General features: G+C 38.4%; 1 protein-coding gene across 13 annotated transcripts in view; it reads left to right on the top strand.

Annotated features, from left to right (window-relative positions):
- The window catches only part of ST18 (ST18 C2H2C-type zinc finger transcription factor), a 310,749-nt gene that overhangs the window by 196,076 nt on the left and 101,593 nt on the right, over nucleotides 1–13,080 (top strand). For 5 of the 13 annotated variants that reach the window (XM_021942313.2, XM_021942310.2, XM_021942307.2 and 2 more), the window contains 3 exons: nucleotides 1,821–1,976; nucleotides 5,450–5,504; nucleotides 7,582–7,612. In XM_021942313.2, the coding sequence (XP_021798005.2) occupies nucleotides 5,450–5,504; nucleotides 7,582–7,612 (86 nt within the window). In that variant the 5' untranslated portion in view covers nucleotides 1,821–1,976. Of the gene's footprint in view, nucleotides 1–1,820; nucleotides 1,981–5,449; nucleotides 5,505–7,581; nucleotides 7,613–11,030; nucleotides 11,340–13,080 lie in introns of those variants that run through there. The other 8 variants (XM_021942312.2, XM_021942309.2, XM_021942305.2 and 5 more) reach the window with 3 other exon arrangements.

The following is a 13,080-nucleotide window of genomic DNA, read 5'->3' as shown; positions in this document are numbered from 1 at the left end:
AGGTGCCCGCCACCACGCCTGGCTAAATTTTTAGTTTCACCGTGTTAGCCAGGATGGTCTCGATCTCCTGGCCTCGTGATCCACCCGCCTCGGCCTCCCAAAGTGCTGGGATTACAGGCGTGAGCCACCGCACCCGGCCTAAGGCAGTGCATTTAAGGCAGTGCATCCTAAGCTCTAGGAAATTTCCTTTGAAAATCATCTCCTCTGAGGGGAATGTGCCTACACATGGCCCTCAGGAAGATCTGCTTCCCAGAAAACTGTACTTAAAATGACAGCGGACTGAATCTAGGTTTTCCTTTGAGTTTGGTATTTACAGGGGTAGGAGCGATTAGGGGAGACAAGGAGAAAGATCATAAATCCAAAGTGCACACATCCTTCGATTCTTCAGCTCTCTGTATAGAACCAAAGACAGTACAATAAGAGGTATATGAGAACAGAGCATTGAAATCAAGAACAGTGTGCAAATAAAAGATGAAAAGTTCTGAAAATTATAAATATGTCATCACAGGTGGCATAAAAAAGATATGGGTTTGTTAGAATTTAATTTTTTTTAAAGTTTACTTTCTGAATTTGTTCCTATTCTTCCTGAGTTACTAATAAATGTATGAAAACAAAACTAGAAAAATAAGAGGAAGGGAAGAACAGAGAAAAAACATACTTAAACATTCTTAGTATTCCTCTCCACAAGTCAACTAGCATCCTTTTAGTACTGCAGCTCATTTTTCCCATGATTTCTGCTGTGTGACAGGTAAACATCTTTGCTCCCATTGTGAGCTGCCCCAAAGCTATGTTTAAAACAAAATGATGCCAGAATCATCAAAAGAAAGGGCACTCAGTGGAAGATTCTTTGTTCTTCAATTTGGCCAAGTTTCAGTCCAAGATGCTGGCGTCATCTAGTTGTTTGGTTTTCTGGGCCTAGCCATTTCCAACTTCCTGAGTTTTTCTTCACCATTTTTTTTAAACACTTGTTTTTTGAAAAGGAAGCGTCCACTGTAGATAAAGCGTTCCTCATGGAAAGGACCCCAGCTGCTCTTCTCAGCAGTCACAGATCTTCCTCCCACCATTGCTGTGAGTCCCCAGGATTGAAATGACATCTCACAAGAGCAATGTGAAACAGCGATGGAGCCGCACTGCCAGGTCAAAAATCTCAGGAGATGAGCAGAGCAAAATCTGGTTCAAAAGGGAGCTTACTGCAAGTTGAATGTGTATGATGGACTTCTTAAATTAAGAGTGGCAGCCGGGTGTGGTGGCTCATCCCTGTAATCCCAGCACTTTGGGAGGCCAAGGCAGGTGGATCACCTTAGGTCAGGAGTTCAAGGCCAACCTGACCACTATAGTGAAACCCAGTCTCTACTAAAAAAAAAAAAAAAAAAAAAAAATTAGTCAGGCTTGGTGACACAAGCCTGCAATCCCAGCTACTTGGGAGGCTGAGGCAGGAGAATCACTTGAACCCGGGAGGCAGAGGTGAGGTTACAGTGAGCCGAGATGAGATCATGCCATTGTACTCCAGCCTGGGCAAAAAGAGCAAAATCTCATCTCAAAAAAAAAAAAAAGCAAAGAGTAGCTACCTGCATGATATATCTATCTAACTAGACAGTGTTTTTTAATAAGTAATTAAATTTTTACTTGGACAGCTGGGTTTTGTTTTGCGTTTTTGTTTTATTTGTCATTAGGTTAAAACAGAATTTTAAGTGAAAAATAAAATCTAAGGGAAATAAAACCTCCACACATGTCAGTAATTGGCTTGTGTGAATGAAAGCAAAATGGAGTTTATGAATTCTATGTCCTGCTCCTTGAATTTCTTCCCTCCCACAAAACAGCAATTCCAGGACTTCCTCTTCAGTCCAAAAGAAGGTACCAGATCTGTGCACTGGGGCGATGTGGAAGAGACCTGCTTATTGCCCCTGATGTAAACTCCAGTAAGAAAAGACGTCAAGTACAAGTACTAGGAAATCACTTTATACATCTGTTTATAGGTTTGTAAGTACATAAAGAAATTAAATGAGAGCTTTCCAAACTCAACTCAAGAGTTCAATTCCATTTTCTGGTCATTTTTCTTCCTCATTGTATGCCTGCTTATTTCCATTGTTAGCTCTTGCATGTTTTCCTCCAAGTTTTGCTTTTTGGCCTCTTTATTTTATACATGTCTTTTCCTATTGCCATTTCACCTTGCATTCACCTCTCTCCCCAGAAAACTGGAACATTAAGCCCTTTTCAAAATGTTTTTTCATGGCATTATTAAGAATTAGAGACTGAGCAAGAACCACTTTTTTCTCCTTGTTATGTAACTATTGTACATAATAAGTTGATAGTTATCATTTAAACTGAACTTTTTTCTTAAAGTAGTTTCAAGTTAGGGAAAATAAGAGTGGCAGAGTTTACCCTTACTGTTCTTACTCCTATCGAGAAGTAGATTCTCAAAGCCAGGAAGTACCCATTATAGGAATTTCAGAATATATCTTCTGTCGGTTTTCATCTATAATGAGGTATATGAGAATGAAGTATATAAATGCCCTGAGAAATTTGGAAAGGGACAGCTTTTTAAAAAAATAAAACATCTGTTTTGAGAAAAGAAATGACTCGTTAGGTTTTACAGAATTAATTACAATCTTGTCAGTAGTATCGGGGCTTAAGCAGTAAAGACGATCAAGTCTTCTTTTCCAGGGAGAAGAAAACAAAGTTCCCAATATGAAGTGTAATTTTCAAGACTGCAGTACAAATTAGGTTGATTTCTTGAATCACACCATAATCATGTGCCTCATCTCTAATTCTGGAAGACTTTGAAAGAATGATAATCTACCTCCACCCCATCCCAGGGGCCTGAACACACACACTGAAGTAGAAATCTTTTTCCACTTCTAATGATCCATTACTTGGACAAGGAACTCATTGAACATGAGGCCTGATTTTACAAAACTTAAACCTTTCCATTGGCAATTTATTGGGATCCATGAGAATAATCCAAATGAAGAATACTTAAAATATCTACTCCCATAGACAAGGTTCTAGAAACCAAAACCTATTTTTGAATTGAGATTTATGAGAAGAAAGCACTATCTCCTGAGCAATAAACTCTCCACACTGAAAAACACATACGCCTTGGGTTTCTTATGTTCTTATTTCCCAATGACCCCCAGACTTGAGTAGACACAATGTAGTAACTTTTGTTTTTTACGTGTGAAGAAGAGAAAGCAAGTGAAACAGTTGAGTTGTATATTATGACCTTGATCCATTTCACTCCTGCAACTTGACCCACAAGTTAAATTTGAAAACTTAGTTCTATGAATGAGTTCTCAGTTTTTAAATATGTTTGTAGAGGATATCTATATCCTAGACCAACAAGAGGACAATAGCTCAAACAGAACACAATTATGAGACCAGCATTCCAAGCACAGTCAAAGGGAGGTCCATGAATATTTATGTATCCTTTCCAATGACTTTAGTGGGGAGCGGCTGCCTGGAGTGGTGACAAGGCAACCAGGCCCTTGGGTAGCTGAATTGCAAAATAGAATTCAGCTTAAAGCCGGTCTAAAGAAGATTGCACTTAAGTGTGCTTCTGAAATTTTGATTTGTGTCCACTGGCAGTCTTTGCGGGTTATGTTTAGTTTTGCTAAAGAAACTCACGGAGTTCATCCTTGCCTTCTGGGTAATTCTTCAGAGGGTTAGGGTGAGTTAATAGCATCCACGTGGCAAGATAATAATAGATTGGTGTTGCTTTGTGGAGGCTCACACATAGAAGTGGCTTCCTCAGAAATATGTGTTGGTTTTCATTATTTTAACCCTCACATGCTACTGATCTCTTGTCATCTAGTTATTCATTTAGCACATGGAGGGGCGTTCGCTAGAGTTGAGCCACTTTGTATGCAACAGAGATACTCACGGGCAGAGGGGGATTTCACAACGCAGTGCTTACTATCCTGAGTAAACCAAGCCATTTTCATCTTAGGCAGTGTCACATCTGTCATAAACTCATATGGCTTGAAAAGAAAGAAAATCGACAGGAAAAAAATCACCCGTGTTTCATTGTTGTTTTCTCTTATTTTGTAGTTTTAAAGTATTCATAACAATGGACCATTTTATTTAGACCATAGCAACTGCCGTTCAGCAAAGGCAGTGAACACTTTTTGTTTGCTAGTTTAAAAAGCAGTTCAACGATTGGTGTGGTGTTTATTATGAAATGATGACAAAAGAGTTCTGGTGGTTTTAATAGTTTTAGCTTACGAGGGCTGTCGTTAATTTTGTCTGTAGTGTTGCAGGTGAAAAAATGCACAATGGATAAATAGTCTATATTGGTTTAACTGAACATAATATATAGTGTGTTCTGGAGTTGTTTGTCTCAATAGACTATAGTAATCAAAAGTAATGAACCTATTATGTGCAGGACCTTGGAGAGCGTCGAATGGCAGTAAAAGTGTGGCACATAAAAGGTTTATTAAAGGAAATTAAAGTCCATCATTGCCACACCTGCTCCCCTATTATAAGTCTATGGCAGGTCAGTGCCTTCAATCACAACTCAGCCTCTGAGAGCAGAAATGCAGCTCCCATTACCATTGCAGTCACACCGCATCGGAGCTAGTGTCAGGATTTAAGGATGGGAGCCACTGAGCACACCTTCTGCCTGCCTCTGATTTTCAACAAGCAAAGCAACTTATTTACGTTTAAGAATTCCTTCTGATAATGTGCAGAAGTGAATTAAACTAAGAGATGATTAGCGGATTCTAGTGTAATGGATGAGTGTATCAAGGTCAGAGTCTGAAAACAACAGGCTTTTAAAGTCTTTGCATCCCTTTGATAATTGATTTGATGACATTTAAAATATTTAGTAATGATGTTTTGGGGAATTTGACACTGACATATATATCACTCAAATTTCACCTTCCTTATACCTTTGAATGATTATAACTGGCATTTATTCTGAAATTATAAGAGTAAACGTATGTCATTGTTGATAATCAAAATTTCTAATGGTATTTTCTGGGGGCATTTCAGGGGTTTGTCTTCATGGTGCTTTTTTACACAAGGAATCATTTTTTTCCCAAGCTTAGAAAGAGATATGTATTCGGAAGAAAGGACTTAGATTTTAGTAAATTGGTCTGAAATCTTTTGGTTTGACATGTGAGGTTTCGTCTCCTTCACAGCCACTGTTAATGAGACGAGCCTTTTTCCATCTTTGTAATGCCAGAAGTGTTTGAGTCACTTCAAACACTTGTGGACAAGGACATCTGCCCTCTTGTCGCTGTTCTCTCTGGTTTCCAGCAACTGTGGATGTATTTCCAAAGCTGGTGGTGTGTGGGGGGAGTCACAGTTATGTACTATAGAGCCGGGCTGTTAGTCAAGAGCATGGAAGGCTACTGTTTTTCATAATGACCTTCAGAACTTCTAATTACATGTTTTCATATTTTGGTCAATGTCAAAGGAATGACCTTAGGACTTTGTGTTCATGTTATAGATGGATGCAGAGGCTGAAGATAAAACGCTGCGTACTCGCTCTAAAGGAACTGAGGGTGAGTTAGCAAGCAGGTTCTATGACACTATGCCTACCACACCATGAAATATGAGAGTTCCAGTGCTCAGTCCCTCATGTGCAGTCAGAATGATACAACTTCCTCGGGGATTCTTTTTTCAAATCAAGCCAGGATACTGGCTCTTGGCATGGAGAGGCAAAATATTATGAACTAGGAGTTAAAGAATTCAGAAAAGTCCAAATGATATATGATGATAATTTTTACAAAATGCAATCATGAGTGGATTTGAACATCACGCAAAACAGCATAAGGTTCAGCAAGTGAAGGATGTTTCATGGAAAACTTCAAATTAATGGCCAAAGGAAAAGACAGAATGATTAGTTTATTGCCAAAGCAGGTTTTGATTTTTATGTTATCTGGTTTAGTGGTTCCCAACCTAAACTCAGTTCAAGTAAAATGATGGTGTTTGTTTTTTGACTGTCTCTGCTGGGAATTTCCAGCAGCTCTGATGTTTGGAAGGTTTAACTTGCTGGTTATCCCTCTCTTTTTGTAACCAACAGATGGTAATGTAATATTGAAATATAAACAGGCCCTTGATGATCTAAACATCTGGAAAACAGGATTGACTGGCAATAATACCCCTTAAGGAAAATAAATTTTATTATAATTGGCTATATTTTTGTGACCCTTAATTCTAAGTGGAAAACTCTAGGTTCACCACAGCCTCTTAAAACACTCAGATAGCTGTTCCCTACCCACCCCACCCCACCCTCCTTGGAGTCCACCTCACAGAGGAAGAGCTGCGGCAAAGCCGTAACCCTGCAGCTCTTTAGAAGGGTGTTGAGATGTACAGTTGACAGTGGCTGATCAAATGGAATGCTTTCATTATCTGTATATTTGTATATGTAGTCAAGGTAGTTAATTCCTCTTTGAGCAAAGTCCAGAATCCCAAAATTTTTAATACATTCAAGGATAATTGTTTTCAGTTAAAATATAACCATGCTTATCATTAACCATGGTAACCAAAATGCAGAATAATGCTGTGCTCATGAGACTTTTTTCTACCTAAACAGAAATTTTATACTGTATTATTTTCCAGTCTTACTTTATATTACTTTTAAAGTAACCACATTATATATCCTAATATTTGGAATGTAGTATTTCTAAACAATAGCTTTTTTATGGAGCAAACTTCTCAATAGGATACCAGCTTAAGAAGAGCAATTTGACCCGTTATTTGGAATAAGTTTATGCCTGCCATAAATATCAGCATGCTAGGGTGTGTATTTGGATTATTTGAATTTCTTCTTTTGACTTCTAAAAGCACAGTACTCTGTCATACTTTTAAAATGTGGGTTTTTTAAAATTTGCAATTCCTTTTGGACTTTAAATTCCTCTGGCACAGGCATGAACACCCTTAATAGAGCCAAAATGTTCTTCTAGAAATGAAACAACTGTTTCTCGTGAGGCATGAGTAATCTTTAAAACCACCTGTTGTCTCTCTCAATATGCTGCTTATCCTTGTGTAGGCAGGTATTTATAAACATGAACTTCTTTAGTTCCCATCATTTCAGTCAGAAAAATCAAAGCTGTTTTTCCTGTAAGTTCTTCATTTTTAAAAGGTTGGTGATATTAACATGGCTGAAGCTCATCCTCCCCTTTCTATATGGAGGAAGTTTACGAGTAAAAGCATGGGACATATTTATTTAGTAAAGTTTTACCAGTTTTATTTGAATATGTGTTAATATTAATAAAAATATAATCTTGAGATTCCTTTTGAATAATTTTCCACTAAAAATAAAATGTATTTAAAAAATAATCTGAGTCATTTGTGCTCCTGTGAATTTTCAATGAATCTTTAAGGACAGGTACCTGGAAAATCCAATCTATGATTACCAGGCCCCAGGGTCACCCAAGGTACTCAACCCACAGTCTGCCTATTCTGGGCCACATCCATCTGTCCTCTCATCTCCAAAGAACCAGAGCAAGAAAAGATAAACCCACCCAGTGAGAAACTTGTTGGTCGTTACCTCTAGGTGGGTGAAAAGTTTCCATTATACAGTTTTGAAAATTATCAACTGATTGAGTCTTCTTTTTCTTCTTTTTTTGTCAACAGTGCCAATGGATTCGCTAATCCAGGAGCTCAGGTAAGATTTGCCCTGTATTACTTTTTTTCACATTAATGGGCTTTGATTATTTGAATAATTTGTACTTCTGAAGCCTCAGAATACTTGTTTTAACAGAAGGAATTGGCGAAAGGGCTTTTTCCATCCAGACGCTGTGTATGCACCAGCAAGGCAGAGGAGAATAACTGTACTGATACTTGATCCTGAACAACTCAATCTATTGTATTAATGACATAACAAAACGACGTTTTGCTGTGATGTGAGTGGTAGCCCACTTTTCTTCATCAAGCGTGTGCTCCCTTTGTGCACACCTCGCATGCGGTTGGATTTCACACTGATGGTCAGGGAAGAGCTGAGCTGTTATCCATGAACCTGACTGGTGGATAACCCAGATCCTAAGTTATCCACTTCTTACATTAAATAATTAGAAGATTTCAGGCCGAGGTGAGCAGATTTCCTGAGCTCAGGAGTTTGAGACCAGCCTGGGCAACACGGTGAAACCCCGATAGTACTAAAGTACAAAAAATTAGCCGGGCATGGCAGCATGAACCTGTAGTCCCAGCGACTCAGGAGGCTGAGGCAGGAGAATTGCTTGAACCTGGGAAGTGGAGGTTGCAGTGAGCTGAGATCATACCACTGCACTCCAGCCTGGGTGACAGAGTGAGACTCCATCTCAAAATAATAATAATAATAATAATAATAAGAAGAAGAAGAAGAAGAAGAAGAAGATTCCATCGGGTAACTAATTTTTTAACCTAAACATGGGAACATAGTGTGACCAATAGTTTTTTTGAGTAGGTTCATGCATTTTCATCACAGATATTGTTGCTACTACACCTAGACAATATTGTGAAAATTCTACCCTAACATGTTTTCCAGGATAAATTCTAATTAGATTTTCTTTCAGTGTCTTTGTCAAGGTGTAGTCAAAAGAAAGTATGTTTTTTTAGGAAGAAACACATGCAGATGACACATTTTCTGTCAGGAACAAGATAATTGCTCTGTATATTTATCTACATGTGCTATTGACAACCTAGGAAGTCCCAAATCCACTATTTAGTCCACCTTTCCAGAAACAGCAGTGGTCTGTATTTGTTCCTCAGGGAAATGTTTGAAAAATGGAGGATGTGTAACAGTGTCTAATACACTTAAACTTTGTAAGGTATGTAATTTACACAGTTCTTTCTCCAGGCAACTGAGCTTGTGATTCCCCTAAAACACAGGCTGTCACTGTTGCTTCCATGTGGCTTATGATCGCTGTCATAGCGTTGGTTCATTTATGTAGCAAAACACTTATCTGTTAGAATTCATGCAGATGCTCTTCTCTGTGGAGTTTTTCAGTAGGGAATCCATGGCCCTACCTGTGTAATCAATTTTGTCTTATGAATTTTATTTTGTTTTTATCTATTTATTTTTTTGAGACGTGGTCTCAAACGGTCTCACTCAGTCTCTCAGGCTGGAGTGCAGTGGTGCGATCATGGTTCACTGCAACCTCAAACTCCTGGGCTCAGGCAATCCTCCTGCCTCAGCCTCTTGAGTAGCTGGGAGTACAGGTATGTGCCACCACACCTGGCTAATTTTTATATTTTTAGTAGAGACAGTGTCTTGCTATGTTGCCTAGGCTGGTCTCAAACTCCTGGGCTCAAGCGTTCCTCCCACCTCGGCTTCCCAAAGCTCTGGGATTAACAGGAGTGAGCCACTGCACCCAGCTTAAGAATTTTGATTTTGAAAGTATTTTGATAAGAACAGGACATATAGTATACCCCTACATTTGGACAGGATTAAACTGTTGAATAACCTTGGTCATTTAAATTATTGCCTTTAGAATTTGCTCTTATTTAAAATTCTTATCTTTCTGGAGGCTTTATTTATATCCCCTGTAGAATGTTCAAGAGAAGTTTAAAATGACCCAGTGCTCCAAGTGGGGGACATGTTTGCAGTCCCTGGCGTGGTTTCTTGGTTCTTGTTGTAGAATCAGGGTGCCCGTGGACATGAGGCCACTTACATGGTGAGGGACACCAGAGCCTTTTAAAGGAATCAAGCCATTTGGAGAAAAAAAGGCCTTAATTTTAGTGATGTTTCTTGAAGGCAACTTTTATACAAGATAATCTTTAAGGAATTAATGTGTGTACATTGACCTAAGAAGAAAAATATAATTCATAGATAAAAAGTTAGGTATTAGCAGAGAGAAGCAAATTTGTGGGAAGAAATGTTTACTGTGCTCTATGTGGAGAAATAGAAATTACTGTTTGAGCATGTCAGTAGCATTAATAATAATTATATATGTGTGTGTATATATATATTGAGATGGAGTTTTGCTCTTGTTGCCCAAGCTGGAGTGCAATGGCACGATCTCGGTTCACTACAACCTCCACCTCCCGGGTTCAAGTGATTCTCCTGCCTCAGTCTCTAGAGTAGCTGGGATTACAGGCGTGCGCCACCATGCTGGGCTAATTTTGTATTTTTAGTAGAGACGGGGTTTCTCCATGGTGATCAGACTGGTCTCAAACTCCTGATCTCAGGTGATCTGCCCATCTTGGCCTCCCAAAGTGCTGGGATTACAGGCATGAGCCACTGCACCCAGCCAATAAACTAATATTTATTGGGGTCCTATGCCAGACACTCTTGGGCTTTCTTAACCTCTATTATCTCACTTAATCTTCCCGATAACCTTATAAGGCAGAAACTCTGATATTTCAATTTTCAGATGAATAAAGTGAAAATAAATAATTTATGGAAATAACCCAAGGCTACACAGCTGTTAGGCAATCCAGACTTCGGACTCAAAGGCCAGCTTCTCACCCACCAGACTAGTCTTTCTCTCACACACAATTAATACTGTTTAGAGTAGAAACCAAAAAGCGATGTAAGCAACAAATTTCTCACAGTCTATATTTTTAACCCTTATGGTTTATCTTTCAAACAGCCTAGTTTTCTTAAATTTGGACAAATAATGTAGTTTAAGATAATAATGTTTCTATTTTCCTAATTCTCTAAAGATTATTTTTTGCCAGATATTTCATTTTAACTAATTTGTTATTAGAGTAACTCAGAAAGCTGATGATAATTGTTGGGAAAATTTATAAACATCATTAATTCATCTATTTTTCTTTAACGAGATCCAGCTTATAAAAATCACTAAGTGATTATTTGAAATTTTATAATCATTTCTGTTCAACAGAATGACCGTGCTTAGACAGACAAGGTCCCAAGTTGTTTCTTTTTGGTTTTGGTGGAGCCTCACCGTGTTGCCCAGGCTGGACTGCAGTGGAGCAATCTCGGTTCACTGCAACTTCCGCCTCCTAGGTTCAAGCTATTCTCCTGCCTCAGCCCCTGGAGTAGCTGGGACTACAGGCGTGTGCCACCACGCCCGGCTAATTTTTTGTATTTTTAGTAGAGACAGGGTTTCACTGTGTGAGCCAGGAGAGTCTCAATTTCCTGACCTTGGGATCCACCTGCCTCGGCCTCCCAAAGTGCTGGGATTACAGGCATGAGCAACCGCACCCGGCCCCAAGTTGTTTCTTAAGTAGTTTAAGTTGACCCAGACATAGATTTTAATTATTATTCTATGTAAATCTTGGGGGAAAAGTACTGATTCATATGGAAGCTTATATTTTTAGCATCTTTTAAATTTTTGTCCATTTCCTGCAATTCCTCTTCCAATTTTTTCCACAGGTTTGTTGTGATCCAGCACAACTGTGTGCCTGAATTCTGAATATCTTAGGAAATGTGGCATGTTTTCCCCAGGGTAAAAGTTATGGCTATTTTGTAGAGAACACTGGCAACTTTATTTGGTTCTTCTTTTTAGAATGCATTGGACATGTTATTGCTTCTAGGGCGACTACTTACAAAAGTACTAATACAAATGAAGCTAATTTAAATATACTGTATATTGTTCATGGCACTAATAAAATTGATACTGACATTCTCATCTTCTTATTATACTCTATGTCAGCTACTATCATCACCATTAAAAAAGCAATTTATAACCACAGGCCCACCTTTAATCATATTCCTTATTAGCATTTCCAGTCTTTCCTCTAACATGATTCAGGTTACAGGTGGTGTCGAGAAGGCTCTCCTGTGTCTTTCTAAATCATGACCATTGAATTATCTCTGTGCTTTTCTTTTATTACTATTATCCTTAGTCTGAACCTCATGTTATTGCATCTACTAATATTGGTAATTGTCTCTTGCATTGGCAAAGTGTTTTTACACCAGTCCAGCCCCCTTCCTCTAATTAGGAAAATATATTCTAGCCCCTGAAATGACTTTCGTATGTGACTACTTAGAGAGACAAATGAATTCAGGCCTCTTAAGTATATTAGAATCAAATCTCTCTGTCCATTCATGGTCTTTTTGCTGTGTACCAATTTGTCAGCTTAAGTTTGGTAATGAAAGTTTTAATTTAAGTTTCTCTCTTTGTTTTATTTTACATAATTTCTTACTTTATATAAAATCCTATCATTTGGCATTTTCCTCTAAGTTTTAAAATGTTAAATATTTTATGAGCTCTCTAATCAATAAATTATAGGTTTATTTTATTTATTTATTTTGAGACAGGATCTCACTCTGTCACCCAGGCTGGAGTACAGTAGCGTGACCTTGGCTCATTGGAGCCTTAACCTCCTGGGCTCGGGCAATCCTTCAACCTCAGTCTTTGGAGTAGCTGGAACTACAGGCATGCGCCACCACACCCGGCTAATTTTGTTTATTTCTGTACAGATGAGGTTCTCACTATGTTGCTCAGCCTGGTCTCCATCAAACTCTCGAGCTCAAGTAATCTTCTTGCCTTGGCCTCCCAAAGTTCTGGGACTATAGGTGTGAGCCACCATGCCTGGCCTAGTTATAGATTTAACAATAACATTTCATGATGTGAAATTTGTTATGAATACAGATCTAGATGGCTTTCTAGTTTTTCTTTTCTCTTATTTCATTCACTATAGTCTTTATATCAGTAATAAATACTTTAATATTTTGGAGGTTTTTTTTTAGAATTCAGTTTCCTTTAGTGGTCATAATTTTATTGGAACTTATTACATAAAGATTTCTGGAGGTGACAACTAAAGAAAAAAGTGAACTGATCCTGATTTCTAATAGTTAAGTGTTCCATAAGTCCATCAGCCAGGCAAAAGGAAATTAATCATTTTAATCATGAGGTTAGAGAAAATAAGGGAGAAACTCTCTTCTTTCCTTTTTGTGGTATTATTTCCAAATGTAGGGCTCAATGAATGTTTTAGAGATTTAATAGCGTAACTACTATATCATGTTGGCAATGTATCTTTTTCAATACTAGGACAGACCTGAACATTAGAATCCAAGAAACTAACGCCTTCAAGAAAACCCTTTTTACCTATAAGCCACTTTGAGAGGGACTCGAGACTGATCACCCAAGAAGCTGATGATAAGGATTAATTTAGAAGGGAGAAGTGTCCCTCCAGGGTGTGGGGGAGTTGTCTGTAGGGTTCAGTCACCCCGGCATCGGTCTT

The sequence above is a fragment of the Papio anubis genome, chromosome 8 (genome assembly GCF_008728515.1).
Source record: "Papio anubis isolate 15944 chromosome 8, Panubis1.0, whole genome shotgun sequence".
Taxonomy (NCBI): Eukaryota; Metazoa; Chordata; class Mammalia; order Primates; family Cercopithecidae; genus Papio; species Papio anubis.
This window is presented reverse-complemented; position numbering and strand designations above follow the sequence as displayed.